Source organism: Podarcis bocagei, assembly GCF_964188305.1.
Source record: "Podarcis bocagei genome assembly, chromosome: 3".
NCBI classification, from domain to species: domain Eukaryota; kingdom Metazoa; phylum Chordata; class Lepidosauria; order Squamata; family Lacertidae; genus Podarcis; species Podarcis bocagei.
In genome coordinates, this window is record NC_138127.1 from 108,282,954 (window position 1) to 108,299,011 (window position 16,058).

At 47.0% G+C, this 16,058-nt stretch overlaps 1 protein-coding gene across 5 annotated transcripts in view; it reads right to left on the bottom strand.

Annotated features, from left to right (window-relative positions):
• NCOA1 (nuclear receptor coactivator 1) overlaps positions 1–16,058 on the bottom strand; it is a 298,889-nt gene that overhangs the window by 24,070 nt on the left and 258,761 nt on the right. For all 5 annotated transcript variants that reach the window (XR_014006493.1, XM_081188396.1, XM_081188397.1 and 2 more), the window contains 2 exons: positions 10,341–10,509; positions 6,924–7,109 (listed from right to left, as the gene is read on the bottom strand). Coding sequence is in view for 4 of the 5 variants with exons in the window: in XM_081188396.1 (XP_081044522.1) it covers positions 6,924–7,109; positions 10,341–10,509 (355 nt within the window). In the remaining variant the exon portion in view is untranslated. The remainder of the gene's footprint in view (positions 1–6,923; positions 7,110–10,340; positions 10,510–16,058) is intronic.

Sequence of the window (16,058 nt, forward strand, 5' to 3'; positions counted from 1 at the left end):
AAGTTAAATGGCAGGATCCCACCCTGTACTGGTTGGAAACTTCAGCGGGTGCAGAATTCAGCAACCAGGTTGCTCACCGGAGCAAGATGGTTTGAGCATATTACACCGATCCTGGTCCAACTGCACTGGCTACAAATTAGTTTCTGGACCCAATTCAAAGTGCTGGTTTTGACCTATAAAGCCTTAAATGGCTCAGGATCGCAAAGAGAACAACAACTACCAGACTTGATGGATTACTGTATTTTAATATTTTGTTGGAAGCTGCCCAGAGTGGCTGGGGAAGCCCAGCTAGATGGGTGGGATATAATTAATTATTATTAATAATAATAAACCTCAAGGACCACCTCTTCCCATATGAACCTACCCGGACCCTGAGATCATCCTCTGATGCCCTCCTTCATGTGCCTCTTCCACGAGAGGTCAGGAGGGTAGCAGCACGAGAGCAGGGCCTTCTCTGTGGTGGCTTCCCGTCTGTGGAATGCTCTCCCCAAGGAAGTCCACCTGGCGCCTTCACTATCCACCCTTTAGGCACCAGGCAAAAATGTTCCGTTTCAACCAGACCCTTGCCTGACTTAATCTACATCCTATAACCTTTTTAATAAAATGCTGGCTCTTTTGGTGTTTTATAAATTGGTTTGTTGGTTTTGTTTTGATTTTATGTATTTGATATTCTATGTGAACAGCTCTGAGACCTTCAGGTATAGGGCGGTGTAGAAATTAAATAAATAATTAAACAAACAAACAAACAAATATGATGATGATAATAATAATAATAATAATGTGGTGGGACTAAAAGAGAGGGTGGGAGGACATCAAGGATGGTGGTGGCCAAGGCTAATTAGAAGGGGAAGCCAGTTTAGCATATCTATAATAATAACAAATTTTTATTTATACCCCGCCCTTCCCGGTTCAGAAAACCGTGCTCAGGGTGACTAACAACAAATTTAAAACACTTAATCGATGCAACAAAAAACAGCATAAAATACATCATAAAATATGAATAACAATAAATTCAGAATTCAAAAATCAGTTTAGGGGGGAAATCCATCCAATAAACATTAGATGGTCACCAGGGCTAGCTGGCTAAATTAGTCCTATTTGGGCCAGCGAGGAGACCAGGGGAGAATTAGCTGTGGGATCCCAGAGCGGGTAATCTTCATAAAAAGGGGAGGGGGAGGGAAGGAAGGGGAATAAAAGATCAGGATAAGTTCAAATTGAAAGCCAGGCGTAATAGCTCTGTCTTACAGGCCCGACGGAAGGAGGTTAAATCCTGCAGGGCCCTGGTCTCATGGGACAGAGCATTCCACCAGGTGGGAGCCATCACTGAGAAGGCCCTGGCCCTGGCGGAGGATAGTCTGACTTCCTCCAGAGGGCCCGGGACCTGTAAACTATGGTTATTCATGGACCTTAAGGTCCTCTGCAGGGCAGACCAGGAGAGGTGATCATTTATTAATTAAATTTGTACGCCGCCCTTTGTCTGCAGATCTCAGGGCAGTTTACGGCATAAAAAAATACAAGACAAAACACACAAAATACATAATAAAAGCAAGAGCAAAACAAATAGGGTTTGAACTAGATGCTCCTGCAGTAGAAGACCCAGCCAAAATGCTTCCTTAAGCCTTCCAAGGAATGGAAACAGGTCGCTGGGGAGTGAATGACAAAACCAGGATAGTGTGTTTGTGTGTGTGTGTGTGTGTGTGTGTGTGTGAGAGAGAGAGAGAGAGAGAGAGAGAGAGAGAGAGAGAATGAGAGAGAACTTGAGATCAGTGCATCAGGAGGTGTGTTGACAGTGAAAAATGAGAAATCTGTGAGCAAGACTTTTAATCCTTTTCAAAAGGCCTCATTTTAAACTGAAGTGTTTTTACACACACACACACACACACACACACACACACACACACACACACACACGTTTAAGGAATAATATTTCCAAGACTAACTGGGGCTAATGAGGCTGCTAACGTAAAAGCTTTATTATTTTAAAATTGAATTCAATTTGTGCTCTTCAGCCACACGCCCGGTGTAAGAAGTTGAAAAAGCAGCGCAGGGTGAAATCTAAATGAGCGCAGGCATGTTCATCCAGATGGCTCTGCCTGCCCAGGATGGGAAAGACGAAGATGCATTAAAGGTTTGCTGCGGACTGCCAATTAACTGGCCCGGTCTTTTAGCCGACGCATTAAGAGATCCTTTCAAAGGCCTTTAGAGTTCCACAAGAGACATCGCTTCAAATCCCCGCAAGCGGGGATGAGCCAATCAGAAGCAATGTTGCAAATGCTCAAAAACTTCCACCCGGGATGGCAAATTCTCTTCTTAATTATGGGCCAAAGCGATGGGAAAACTGTGTTTATTATGTGTGAGGTAAGAGAGAAGAGGCGGGGGTTGCCAAAGGCACTGAAAGGTCTACATTGGTTGCCCAAAGCAGAAAATCTAAACCACTAGCGTTCCCTCCAACATTTCTACAACGAAAATAGGGGCGTCCTATAGGGACGCGGGTGGCGCTGTGGGTTAAACCACAGAGCCTAGGACTTGCCGATCAGAAGGTCAGCGGTTCGAATCCCCGTGACGGGATGAGCTCCCGTTGCTCGGTCCCTGCTCCTGCCAACCTAGCAGTTCGAAAGCACGTCCAAGTGCAAGTAGATAAATAGGTACCGCTCTGGCAGGAAGGTAAACAGCGTTTCCGTGCGCTGCTGTGGTTCGCCAGAAGCGGCTTAGTCATGCTGGCCACATGACCCGGAAGCTGTACGCTGGCTCCCTCGGCCAATAAAGCGAGATGAGCGCTGCCACCCCAGGGTCGGCCACAACTGGACCTAACGGTAAGGGGTCCCTTTACCTTTACCCCTTATTCCATAATAATAAAAATACGATTGTTATTATTCTACCCTGCCCATCTGTCTGGATTGCCCCAGCCACTCTGGGTGGCTTCCAACATATATCAAAAACATAACAAAACATTAAAACATTTCAAAACTGCCTTCAGTTGTCTTCTAAAGGTTGTAGAGTTACTCATCCCATTGGCTTGGGGGTCGCACTAGTTCCCAAAGTGAGTGGTAGCACCCTCACCTCCACGGGGGCAAGGGGGAAGGTGTAAATAAATGGTTATCAGACTTTGAAAAGCTAGATCAAGTTCATCAGTTTTGCTGACTTAATTAAACTGAGTGGTTTCAATTGGATTCTGAAGAAATGTGAAATTACCGTATTTTTCGCTCTATAGGACGCACTTTCCCCCCTCCAAAAATGAAGGGGAAATGTGTGTGCATCCTATGGAGCGAATGCAGGCTTCAGGCAGCTATCCGCAAGCCTTTGGAACGCAGAGGGAGTTCCTGCGGAGCTCAGAAGGCTTGCGGATAGCTGCCTGTTCTGGGGGCTGGGGTTGGGGGAAGCTCAGGCATCCCCCGCCCCTAGCCCCGCAAGCTCCGGGAGCAGCGGCGATGTTGCGCGCAAACTTGCCGCCGCTCCTGACCTGGGGGGGGGGATAAATTTCCCCCTCTTTATTCCCCCCCTAAAAACTAGGTGCGCCCTATGGTCCGGTGTGCCCTATGGAGCGAAAAATGCGGTAATTGTTGCTGAAGTTTATTGTGCTGTTATCTTCCGTTGCGGGTCACAGAAACTGTTATTCTGAATAATGCTTTTAATAGGGTAGGGTATGTGGAAATTGGAGGTAATTTCATGGAGCCCTGAAAACGTCTGGGGACCCCGATCTAGAGCTTTGCCCTGGTTTTGAACATCTGCTTAGCTGGCCGAGCCCTGGCCATCAAGTTCTCCTCCCGTGGACGGGCAACACTGCTGATAATGCGAAACCCGCAAAGTGTGCGCCGCAGCCATGGGTTAGAGAGCGAAGTTGACCAGAGAGAGCAGGTTTTGTTCTTGCGCTGGCTATGCAGCAGAGAGGGTTGCCTGGCAACAGGAAAATAAAGGGAGCACTGGCAACAGCAGCGGCGCTGCCAATTTACAGCTGAGCAAGGATATGCGCCACGTGGGGGGAGAGTGGCTCAGGTGCGCACTCCACCCATAGGGTGTCGCCCGCCCAGCTGCCCCTGGGAAGTGCAACTGGAAAGCAAACCCGGAGGTGATCTCAGCTGTGCATCTTGCCTTTCCAGAGGCCAAACCAAACATCCTTCCCGAACATGCTAGCAAGCACAATCACATGGCGTCCTTTCCTTTCTAAGCTCCGAGAACGAGCTGTTCGCTGCTCGTGAAAGACAAGGCGTATACCCCCCCAACACTGTTTGTGTGTGTTTTAAAAACAGTAACTCCAGGAGACCAAAACTTGCTTGTGAGCATCCTGCATCGCCTAACTGACCGCAGTTGGAGACACAAGGCAGTGCTAGGTAGCCTTTTCGTCTGAGACAGCATAGCTGTTTCCTAACATTCTGTCCTCTTGAGGTAGCACAGATCTACCGTTCTTGCCATTTGTTTAAAAAAACCCAAAACCAAGCAAATAAACCTTCAACCAGATTATTTTTATGAGCAGTCATCTTGCGAGCCGGATAAAAATACAGTCATACCTTGGGTTACAGACGCTTCAGGTTGTGCGTTTTCGGGTTGCGCACTGCACTGAACCCGGAAGTACCGGAGCGGGTTACTTCCGGGTTTCAGCACTCGCGCATGCGCCTAAGCGCCAAATCGCAACCCAGGTGCGTGCAGATGCGGCGCTGCGGGTTGCAAACGTGCCTCCTGCACAGATCACGTTTGCAACCTGAGCGTCCACTGTATTTGATTTCTTTTACATCTGACTTTAAAAAAAAATATTAACGCTACAGCTTTCTTTTTAACATTAGCCCTGCTATGCTCGGATAACCTCTAACTCAGTTAATATCTAAACAGAATCTATGCCTCTGCCACATATACTGAGTTTAGAAGAGGCTTTCCTTTGTAAATGAAGAACCAATTTGATCCGACATGAATATTTACGCTCTAGACGCCAAATGCAGGCAATTTCATTTTCGTCGGATGAAAACAACCTGCTCCAGTCTGCCCTGCTTAATCTATCAGATCTTGCTTCGATCTCTCAGTGGTGAGACAGAGATAGGGGTGGGGCTGAGCTAAGTGAATCTCAAAGGACAGGCTGCTTGCATAGGCTGCTTGGGTGTGAAGGCCATGGACTGCTTGAATATTCCCTCCGGCTCACACTGCATCATAGGTTTTGTAGTGTTTAGAAATACCGAAAACCTTTTTCATCTGTCTGATGGTTGTGCTGCAGGATTGGCTTGGCAGCGGATTAAATGGTCAGAAACTCTGCATTCAACCTCAGTTCTGCTTTCTGTGGATTTTGGCAGCAGCAATACAGGAGTGCATCAGAAGAGGCTCCTTGTTGCACAATTCCCCAAACGGGAGTGCCGATATCCCAGATGTGGCGACACTGACAAAATGAGGGGCTTTGGGATTTGATGTGCAGGAACTGCTAAAGCTGGGGATAATTCCTAAAGATTTCCACACACGTTTAGAATGCCACAGAGCTGATCTCCCCGTCCTGCTAACTGGGACAATGATAGGAACTGACTTTTCTGGGTTCTGTAGCGAAGCTGCTTCCCTGCGCTGACTTTCAACACAGCTCTGCTATTGTCTCCTGTGCCTTGCTTCAGAGTGAAAGACGGAGCTGGCAGGCTGGGGGGGGGGGGCATTTGCTTAACATGTCAGAACTAATGCTGGGCTGACTAGGCTGCTTATTTCCCTAGCAGGTTAAGCATGACTTTTAAAGACACGTTTATTTGCTCAGGCCCTTTGGAGGGAGTTGAGTCTGTTAGTTTAATTCATCTCAGTTTCGAATTCCTATGAGGTTTTAAGGTTTCTTGAAGGTTTAAACTGCATGGTTTTACATCATGTGGGTATACCGACCTATGATCTTCAGATCTTTAGGTACCAGGCGAAAACATTCCTCTTCAACCAGGCCTTGAGCTGGTTAACATCCTATACCCTTTTAAACAGGGACACGGGTGCTGCTGTGGGTTAAACCACAGAGCCTAGGACTTGCCGATCAGAAGGTCGGCGGTTCGAATCCCCGCGACAGGGTGAGCTCCCGTTGCTCAGTCCCTGCTCCTGCCAACCTTGCAGTTCGAAAGCATGTCAAAGTGCAAGTAGATAAATAGGTACCGCTCCGGCAGGAAGGTAAACAGCGTTTCCGTGCGCTGCTCTGGTTCGCCAGAAGTGGCTTAGTCATGCTGGCCACATGCTGTACGCCGGCTCCCTTGGCCAATAAAGCGAGATGGGCACCGCAACCCCAGAGTTGGTCACGACTGGACCTAATGGTCAGGGGTCTCTTTACCTTTACCTTACCCTTTTAAATGCGTGTTTTGGGAAGGTTTTTGTTTTGTTTTTATTATGTATTTTGCCTTTTTTATATTGTATTTTCATGTTGTGAACTGTCCTGATGAAGGGCGGCATGCAAATTTAATAAACAAAATAAGGGTACTTTAGCAATAAACTGATGAGCATGATAACTCACAACAAAATGGGAGTGGGAGACAGACGACAGCGTGGTGAAAGTCCCTGCACAGCTGTGAGTTTTGGCGGCTCATCATTTCCCAGGCCGACTACCTCAAAGGGTCATTGGGAGAAGGACTATACAGTGGTACCTTGGTTTAAGAACAGCTTAGTTCATGAACAACTTGGATTAAGAACGCTGCAAACCCGGAAGTAGGTGTTTTGGTTTGTGAACTTTGCCTTGGAAGCACACCTTGGTTTAAGAATGCTTTGGTTTAAGAACAGACTTCCGGAATGGACTAAGTTCGTAAACCAAGGTGTTCCACTTCCTGTTGAGTGTGTTCTACTTGTAAATTGAGTCCCCCACTGCCATGGGAAAGCACGCCTTGGTTTAAGAACAGAATTCCGGAATGGATTAAGTTCGTAAACCAAGATACCACTGTGTATTTTGCCTATTGAAAAACGCCAGGGGTCCTTCCCTCCGGTGCCACAGATTCACCTACCTGTGTCAGGCTGGAAGGGGCTTGGTCCAGGTACCGCCCCCCTGCCTTGCTCAGAAGGCAAACCAGGGTGAGGGCTGCTGCCGTTGGTTGCGGAGAAAGGCGCCGTCCTGAGCTGAACCGGCTCCAGGGGGTCGCAGAATTCGAAGGGGGACCGGCCGGCCTGCATTCCCTGCCCACCGTTGACAGCTGGAACACAGAAGTGAAAAAAAATCAGAGGGTGACTGTAGGCCCAGGAGCAACTAAGAGGGATGTGAGAGATGGATCAAGCCGGCATCTGGGTTGCAGAAACCTCAATGGGCTCATTCGGGACAGTACGGCTGCTCACCCTCCAGGAACCTCACTTCCAAGAGCGGCCAGGCTTAACGCCATGCATTTCAGATCAACGGTGAACAGTGGCAAGGAATATCCAGGCCATATACGGCAGCGTTTCTCAACTTTTTTACTTCTCTGTTTTCTTTTCTGTTTTCTTCTCGGTCACTTCTCTCTCCCCTCTGTGCCCCCCTAGTCTTGTGCTGTGGCCCCCTTGGAATATCCGGGGGGGGGGGGCAGGGGACTATATCCCCCCTCCACCCGTTGAGAAACGCTGATGTAGTCTCCACCATGTGCTGGAGTTCTGGCACAGTCCACCAGAGGGCTCTCCTGACCCCTCTTCTCATCCAAACTACTCCTCCAAATTAAGTTGGCTTACTTTATTCCTCTTTTTTGGACCGCTGCTCTTTTCAGTTACTTTTCAGCAACTGCAACTAAAGCACTCAAGTTGGTTTGAAGCACAAGTCCACAAGCTGAAAATCCTGACTGCAAACTTTCACATTTTTTATTTCCAAACTCTATTTCTTCTTGTTCACCTTCCCAATAACGATTTATCTCGTTTGAGAGCTAAGCATTTAAACAGACAAGCTTATTTTTTTGCACGATTGCCTGGAAATTTACCAAAACCACAAAAGGATTTTTTTTATTTAAGAAGCCTCAAATTTGAAAATTTTCAGAAATCAAAAAGTTCTTATTCAGATTTTTTTAAAAAATGTTGCCAACTTGACAAGTGTTTTGGGTTTAATGGAATGTACTTGGTTGCCTTAACCAGATCAGGCCATATAGATATACTCCAATATCCACTTCCTACAACTTTTTTTTTTTGCTGTATACATTTCAGGGTCCACTCCAAACCATTCCAAAAGATCGTTTTGTCTTCTGGACCATCTCCAAGGCATGTGTAAGCTTTTGTATCACACAATGCCCTTTGCCAGGAAGAACAGTTCCGTGTTAACTCAAAAGCTTGCACACTCCCGGCCAACGAAAGCCCATTCCAATAAAACAAGAATAAAAGGGAAAGTAATCACCAGCCAATGGAACTGACGGTCAACTCTAAAAGACTTTTCTGCATCACTGATGTCCCCAAATCTCCAGCAGTACAAGGAGCCCAGTCAAGTCAAAACATGCCAATGACTTCTGAATGGCCTTATAAACTGGATTTTCTGCAGGCATTCAGATCCTCGGAATAAGGATTTTTAGCATGCAAGGAACAAGCTTGGGTGGAAAGCAGCTGCCTGACGTTTGGGAATTTATCGGAGAGGGGATGGAAGAAGCAGGGCAGCTTGGGAACTGACAGCACTCTTTCAGGCCTCCTGACTCTGGGAAGGCAAAGCTCCTTCGTTTCATGCGTCTTGTAGCTGTCACTCACAAACGTCACTAGGGCTCAAGAATCTCCTCTCTTGACCTGAGGTGGGCTGCTCTCATCCGGTGGCTGTTGACCCTGTTTTAGGTGCTGCTCAACAATGGTAAAATCAAGCAAATGAATGCTTCTTCCCTGTGAGTGAGTCCTTTTATTTTGGTTTACAGCCAACATGGTGAATTCCAGACGATTTGGGGATGCAACCCCCATCATCCCTCACCCCTGGCTATGCTGGCTGGGGCTGAAGGAGCGTCTCCACCCACATCGTTCTGCCCGGACACTGACGTCCAGCTCTGAGGGCCTTCTGGCGGTTCCCTCCCTGAGAGAAGTGAGGTTGCAGGGAACCAGGCAGAGGGCCTTCTCGGTGGTGGTGCTTGCCCTGTGCAACGCCCTCCCAGCAGATGTCAAGGCAATAAGCAACTATCTAACTTTTAAAAGACATTTGAAGGCAGCCCTGTTTAGGGAAGTTTTTAATGTTTCATGCTGTATTGTGTGTGTATGTGTAAGCGTATGTTACCTACGGGACCCCCTCTCCTGGTATGTCCAACGGAGGACCTTACGGTCTTCAAACAAAAACATCTTGGAGGTCCCAGGCCGCAGGAAGGTTAGGCTGGCCTCAACCAGAGCCAGGGCTTTTTCGGCTGTGGCCCCGATCTGGTGGAACACTCTGTCCCAAGAGACTAGGGCCCTGCGGGACTTGACATCTTCCCGCAGGGCCTGCAAGATGGAGCTGTTCCACCAGGCCTTTGGCCAAGGCACAGTCTGACCCCCTCCTTTGGTAATCCTCATAGAACTCTAGCCCAATGGTTGCCATTAATTTGATTCTGAATTGATTTTAGAATGAATTGATTTTAGAATGTATTTCAATTAATTGATTGTGATTTTATGTAAACTGTGTTACTTTTATTGTTGTTAGCCACTCTGAGTCCGGCTTCGGCTGCAGAGGGAGGGATATAAATAAATTATTATTATTATTATTATATGTGTGTGTGTGTGTACACACACACACACACACACACACACACACGGTTGGAAGATGCCCAGAGTGGCTAGGGAAACCCAGCCAGATGGGTGGGGTATAAAAAATAAATTATTATTATTATTATTATTATTATTATTATTATTATTATTATTATTATTATTATTACTACTACTACTACTACTACTACTACTACTACACATGATTGGAGTTGCAAAGCCACAGCTTACGAGGTAGGGTGGCAACAGGACATTTCTTATGTGGGGCACATTCTTCTGTCTCGGCAACACCCACAAAAGAGAGGACTAAGGGAAGATTAGGCAAACTTCTCTTCCTGGTCAAGTCACCTACTCCATGCATGCGACAAGGTAGGCTTTTGCCTCCCTAACACAATAAATTAGTTCACGTACAAGACGAAACTGCATTTTTGCCAACTTAAATTGACAGGAAATTGGCACAGGACTCTAGCCAACATTTAACGTACCCATCTCCTACCTTGGGATCCGAGTAGCTAAATCTTAAACCCGCCCATGTTAAACACAGCCAAACCAAGTGTTGGGGTTGGTTGCAGAATTTGGAAGGGGAATTCCCCCTGCCTCTTTCTCCTCAACCAACACCTGGCATTCAGCATGCCAGTGCAATGGTACCAGGCTCCAGTCTATCAGACACATTTTGAAGAACATGGATTAAGCGATTGTACGAGAAAGTTAGAGCAGGTCCAGCCCTGGCAGTTACAGAAAGGGAAGAAAGACTTCGCAGAAGTACGTACAGCTCATCCCCGTGGGAGTTCTTGCGGCGGTGCCAGGCTGGAGGGAAGGGGTCAGGATCTCTGACTTGATGGCAATGCCGCCACTTTCGGCAGCCTCCGACCCGCACAGTCCTGGTGGCAGCTGAGCTTTCTCCAGCGACGGCAGAATCTGGTCGAGGTCCGACGCAAACTGAAGGAAGGAAGCAAGGCCACAGGTCAGCCACGGAAGCTCCGAGGGCAGCCACGGGTGGAACAAGAAACCAACCACAAGCCTTTTGCTCTGGCCTGGATGGCGCAAATTCGCAAAAGCCCTGAACAACTTGGGTCCACTCCTTATGCTCCATCCTGATAAGAGCACTTCTGGGGGGTTCCCCACACCACTGAAGTTCAGCTGGCCTTCGCCAGAGACCCAGCCTTTAGCCCTTTCCTGTGGAACTCCCTGCCAGTAGAGGTTTGGCAGGAATAATGGCAGCTGGCTTTCAGACATATTCGGAAAACCGCGTAATTCAGACAGGCCTGTGAAATGTTCATTAAATGAAAAAAATCTATATTGATGTTTTTATGCTAAATACTATGCTGATTGAGATAGCTTCCTGGCTATGTTTCTGTATAAAGCTTCCAGAATGGCAAACAATCAGTAATAAAATTGTAATAGTAAAGCTAAAAGGACCCCTGACCATTAGGTCCAGTCGTGACTGACTCTGGGGTTGCGGTGCTCATCTTGCTTTATTGGCCAAGGGAGCCGGCGTACAGCTTCCAGGTTATGTGGCCAGCATGACTAAGCCGCTTCTGGTGAACCAGAGCAGCGCACGGAAACACCGTTTACCTTCCCACCGGAGCGGTACCTATTTATCTACTTACACTTTGATGTGCTTTCAAACTGCTAGGTTGGCAGGAGCAGGGACCGAGCAACGGGAGCTCACCCTGTTGCGGGGATTCGAACCGCCGACCTTCTGATCGGCAAGTCCTAGGCTCTGTGGTTTAACCCACAGCGCCACCTGTGTCCCATTGTCATAATGCAGCATAAACTTAAGACCATTGCGTCCATTTAGCTCAGTGTTGTCTACAAGGATCAACATTGGCTCTCCAGGATTTCAGAGCAGGAGTCTCTCCCAGGCCTATAAGGAGATGCTGAGGACTTTCTGCATGCCAAGCAGGTGCTCTACCACTGAGCTAAAACCCTTCCCCTTTCTTCTCTGCAAGTACAGTGGTACCTTGGTTTAAGAACAGCTTAGTTTATGAGCAACTTGGATTAAGAACGCTGCAAACCCAGAAGTAGGTGTTTTGGTTTGTGAACTTTGCCTTGGAAGCAGAACATGTTCCATTTGTAAATGGAGTCCCCCACTGCTATGGGAAAGCACACCTTGGTTTAAGAATGCTTTGGTTTAAGAACAGACTTCCGGAATGGACTAAGTTCGTAAACCAAGGTACCACTTTTATTTCAAACAATGCTTAATTGAAAAACAAACAAACAAACCATGATCTAGAAAGTTCTGCACTGGAGGTCAGAAGCTGTTGTATATTCTACATGGACCACATCCTGCAGAAACCCAGCAGTAATTTGACATTTGGCTGGATGGCAACACACAGCCTCCAACCAGAAAAATAATAATAAATTGTTTCCTTAAAGGTGCTAAGTGGAGGGTGGGGGGGGGGAAATGCTGTATGGAACAAGCTGGGCTTGCAGTTACAGCAACAGCAGTGTTCAGTTTCCCCGGTCTGTTCCAGGCACACACCGTGCCTGGACAAATCAGATAAGTCCGCCGCCGTAATGTAACGGAAGAAAAGGGAAGGGTATGCATTACATTCAGTTTGATTCAGAGAGTGATAGCACATCACGGGCTCAAAAAAGTGAACATCCAGAAACATTCCGAGAGTGAAAACATTGGCAAGGTGAGGTGGGCTTTTCTTTGAGCAGAAACTGTTCCAGTTTGGAAACAAGACATTTCAACTCTCACACCCACAGAGCAAGATGTTTGAAATGCTGAATCAGTCGGTCTCTCTCTCTCACACACACATATTCACATGCATGGGGAACAGTTTCATAACCAGGAGCCTGCATAGAGAGAAAGAGAGCAGCCATATCCACCAGGTGGGAGTTTTGCATCCACTGTGCTCAGGAAAACACAGGCACACATTTCTGTTTATTCGCGTTCCGAAAAACGTGAGATTGCTGGCTCATCTTTCTGTACCTGGGCATTTCCTCTGAGGCCAACAGGGCCTAACTAAACCGTAACATGATGGCCCACAGGGCATCATCTCAAGAAAGATCCCCTCCTGCGGAAGAGAGAGACAGCAAATGCCTCGTCCACCTGCCACCCCGGCATTAAAAACTATTAAAAGTTACTTGCATTAAAAGCTACTTGTAATTAAAAGCTGTTTTGAAAACCTGAACGTCTTTTTGGTGGACTAGATTTTTTTTAAAAAAATCGCTTACACTATCGGCTTAGCTACTTTCTTTTTTAAAAAAAAAATTTAATTAAATTTCCAAAAATAAAGAAAAAGAAATAACCACAAGAGATAAACTTACATCAAAATGTCATACAGTTCCACGTGTTGAGATTACACTGAATCTCATTGACTTCCTCGCCCCCCCCATCCCATCCATGGGTCCACTTAATTCTATTTTAACCGCATATCCATATTTCTCCAATTATTTTGTCTTCCTAATTATCCATACTTACACTTTCATTACAAGTGTATTTAGAATCCTGCTAATGTTTTGATCTGTTTAACAATGTTTAAACTAACATTTGTTAAAAGACCAGAAGCCGTTTTTATTAGGAATTATAGGTACCGAGATCCCAAAAGATCAGAAGAAACTGTTCATGTATGCTACGGCCGCCGCTCGGATGTCCATCGCCCAGAGAGGGAAGGAGGAGACAACCCCAATGAAAGAGGAATGGCCAATCAAGTTGATGGACTTTGCCGGAATGGCAAAGTTAACTGAGAAGCTCAGGGACCAAGAGGATGAGGAATTTTAAGAAGAATGGGAAATGTTCATAATGTATATACAAAAATATTGCAAACAAGGCTGAGCCACTTTCCATATTGTGTTCCTCCTCAAAACAATCCCTAACTTGCACTGAGCTGCACTCTTCAGAATTCCTCCTCCTGGAATGAGGCCACTCCATGGGTTTTGGAAGCTCCAAGCAATGGTGCCCCACACTCTGAGAGCTGAGCTCCAGCATCCTTCAGGCCCTGGGAGCTGCCTTCTCAGACAGAATGGGGATTCACTGCTTCCCCTGAACTTATTGCCACCGAAGGCTGATCGCCGAAGAATGGATGCTTTTGAATTCTGGTGCTGGAGGAGACTCTTGAGAGTCCCATGGACTGCAAGAAGATCAAACCTATCCATTCTTAAGGAAATCAGCCCTGAGTCCTCACTGGAAGGGACAGATTCTGAAGCTGAGGCCACCTCATGAGAAGAGATGACTCCCTGGAAAAGACCCTGATGTTGGGAAAGATGGAGGGCACAAGGAGAAGGGGACGACAGAGGACGAGGTGGTGGGACAGTGTTCTTGAAGCTACCAGCATTAGTTTGACCAAACTGCGGGAGTCAGTGGAAGACAGGAGTGCCTGGCGTGCTCTGGTCCAGGGGGTCATGAAGAGTCGGACACGACTAAATGACTAAACAACAACAACAAGAAGCTCATGTGTGGGTTGCTTGAGTTGCAGCTGAATTGTTCCCAGGTCCCCGTCAAGATCAACCTTCCCCTGTGCTCTTGATCAAGGGAAGCACAAGACCCTAGATTCTGTTGGGGAGTAAATGCCTCCCCACAATGGGTGAATGATCTTTGCCACAGCTGCTTTGTCTGCTAAGGATGGGCCCTCGGATGGGTATTGATGCAGGACAGCTACGTCTCATTAGCTCAGATCCAAGGTTCGTCCCCCCCCCCCCAGATCAAAATTTCTCCACAGTTATTCGTAAGAAAAACTGCAAGAGACAGCCTTGTCTGCTTAGATTCATTCTATCTCTCCCTCCTCTCTGTCTCTTCACTGACACATTTTAGCAAATCTCCTCAACAAAGGAATAAGCTCTGGAAATATACTTGAAGGTGGGAATGTGATCTAAGGAGACAATTGGAGAGGACATGATATAATGAGAAACCAAGCCCATCGCGGTGCCTTAAGAAATAAGAGTTTACTTGCATCGTTTTGCTCAACAAGTGTAAAACAAAGCACTCTCCGTTTAACACAACCAGTCCTCTCTATTGTATGCTATACTACTGCATACATACTATAGCTAGAGTAGCCATGAGCTGAGGCTGATGCACTGGAGAAGAGGAGGTTAAGGGGTGATATGATAGCCATGTTCAAATATATAAAAGGATGTCATATAGAGGAGGGAGAAAGGTTGTTTTCTGCTGCTCCAGAGAAGCGGACACGGAGCAATGGATCCAAACTACAAGAAAGAAGATTCCACCTAAACATTAGGAAGAACTTCCTGACAGTAAGAGCTGTTCGAGAGTGGAATTTGCTGCCAAGGAGTGTGGTGGAGTCTCTTACTTTGGAGGTCTTTAAGCAGAGGCTTGACAACCATATGTCAGGAGTGCTCTGATGGTGTTTCCTGCTTGGCAGGGGGTTGGACTCGATGGCCCTTGTGGTCTCTTCCAACTCTATGATTCTATGATTCAGTTCAAAACTTCTGGAGGCTGGCGAAGTTTATGATAATGACTTGGGTGATTTGCATGCTGCTTTCATCGTGACTGATTGATTGATTGATTGAATGAATCTTTATTTGTGTCAGCCATCGGCCATAGCAATACATTTTATGGTTTTTAATCAATAGTCAAATAGTGGATCTTGAATTCTGATTGCCCCAGCTAAAAACCTTTTGCTGTCACCTGCTCATCTTGATCTGCCAAGAGAAAGGACACTGAGGCAGTGGTCGGGCGACCCGGAATGGACATTTGGAGCAGATGGTTTACTTAGCAGAAGTGCCACAGAAGCACGTCTCTAAACAAGGATGTAGCTGCCATTTAGGCCAAGGCCAGGCTGGCATTAGGGATCTTGACCGCCCATAAAGCACACCTCTCAAATGCAGCCTGCGGTTCTGCTCTCTGCATCTCAGAAGCAATAAAGAGCAAAGGTCCAGGAGGGGAGGGGGGGGGAAGCAAAGTCTTACAGAGTCATGGAAATCAGTGCAAAGGCCACTGAGTTTAAGCCTCTGTAATGGGAGGATTACAAAGGCTAAAAGAAAGCAACAGGGAAACAGCCCAACAGAGAAAAACTAACAAGTAGCGGAGATGTAGAGCACTTTCCAGACCAGGAGCAGCTAGGAGGGAAATGCTCTGCATGTAGAATGCTGCTGCCTTCCTGCTTTCTGGAGTGGCGAGGGGGAATCACATTACCCTGATCCTCAAATCACCACACTATGAATTTCTGAGCCCTATTCAAGGCATCAGCATCAGTACCCAAAGCCCCAAATGACAGGAACCTGAGAGAATGCCTTCGCCCTCCACAACGGCCCTGCCCAGCTATCAAGGTTCTGCAAAGAATGCCCTGCTTGTTATTCCAGCTTCAGCTTCTGTGGGGCTGGCGGTGATGTGCGACAGAGCATTCTTGGTGGTGGCCCCCCCAGTTATGCAGCTCCCTCCCAAATGACATGCAGTTGTTCCACACGTAGGCCTCGTTTAGGCACTTTCTGTTTAACTTGGAGCCTTGGACTGTAGCCAACCTTCTCGGCTGACTGCGTTTCCTTTCCAGGTTACTGCGGTTCCTATTCCGCTTTCATTT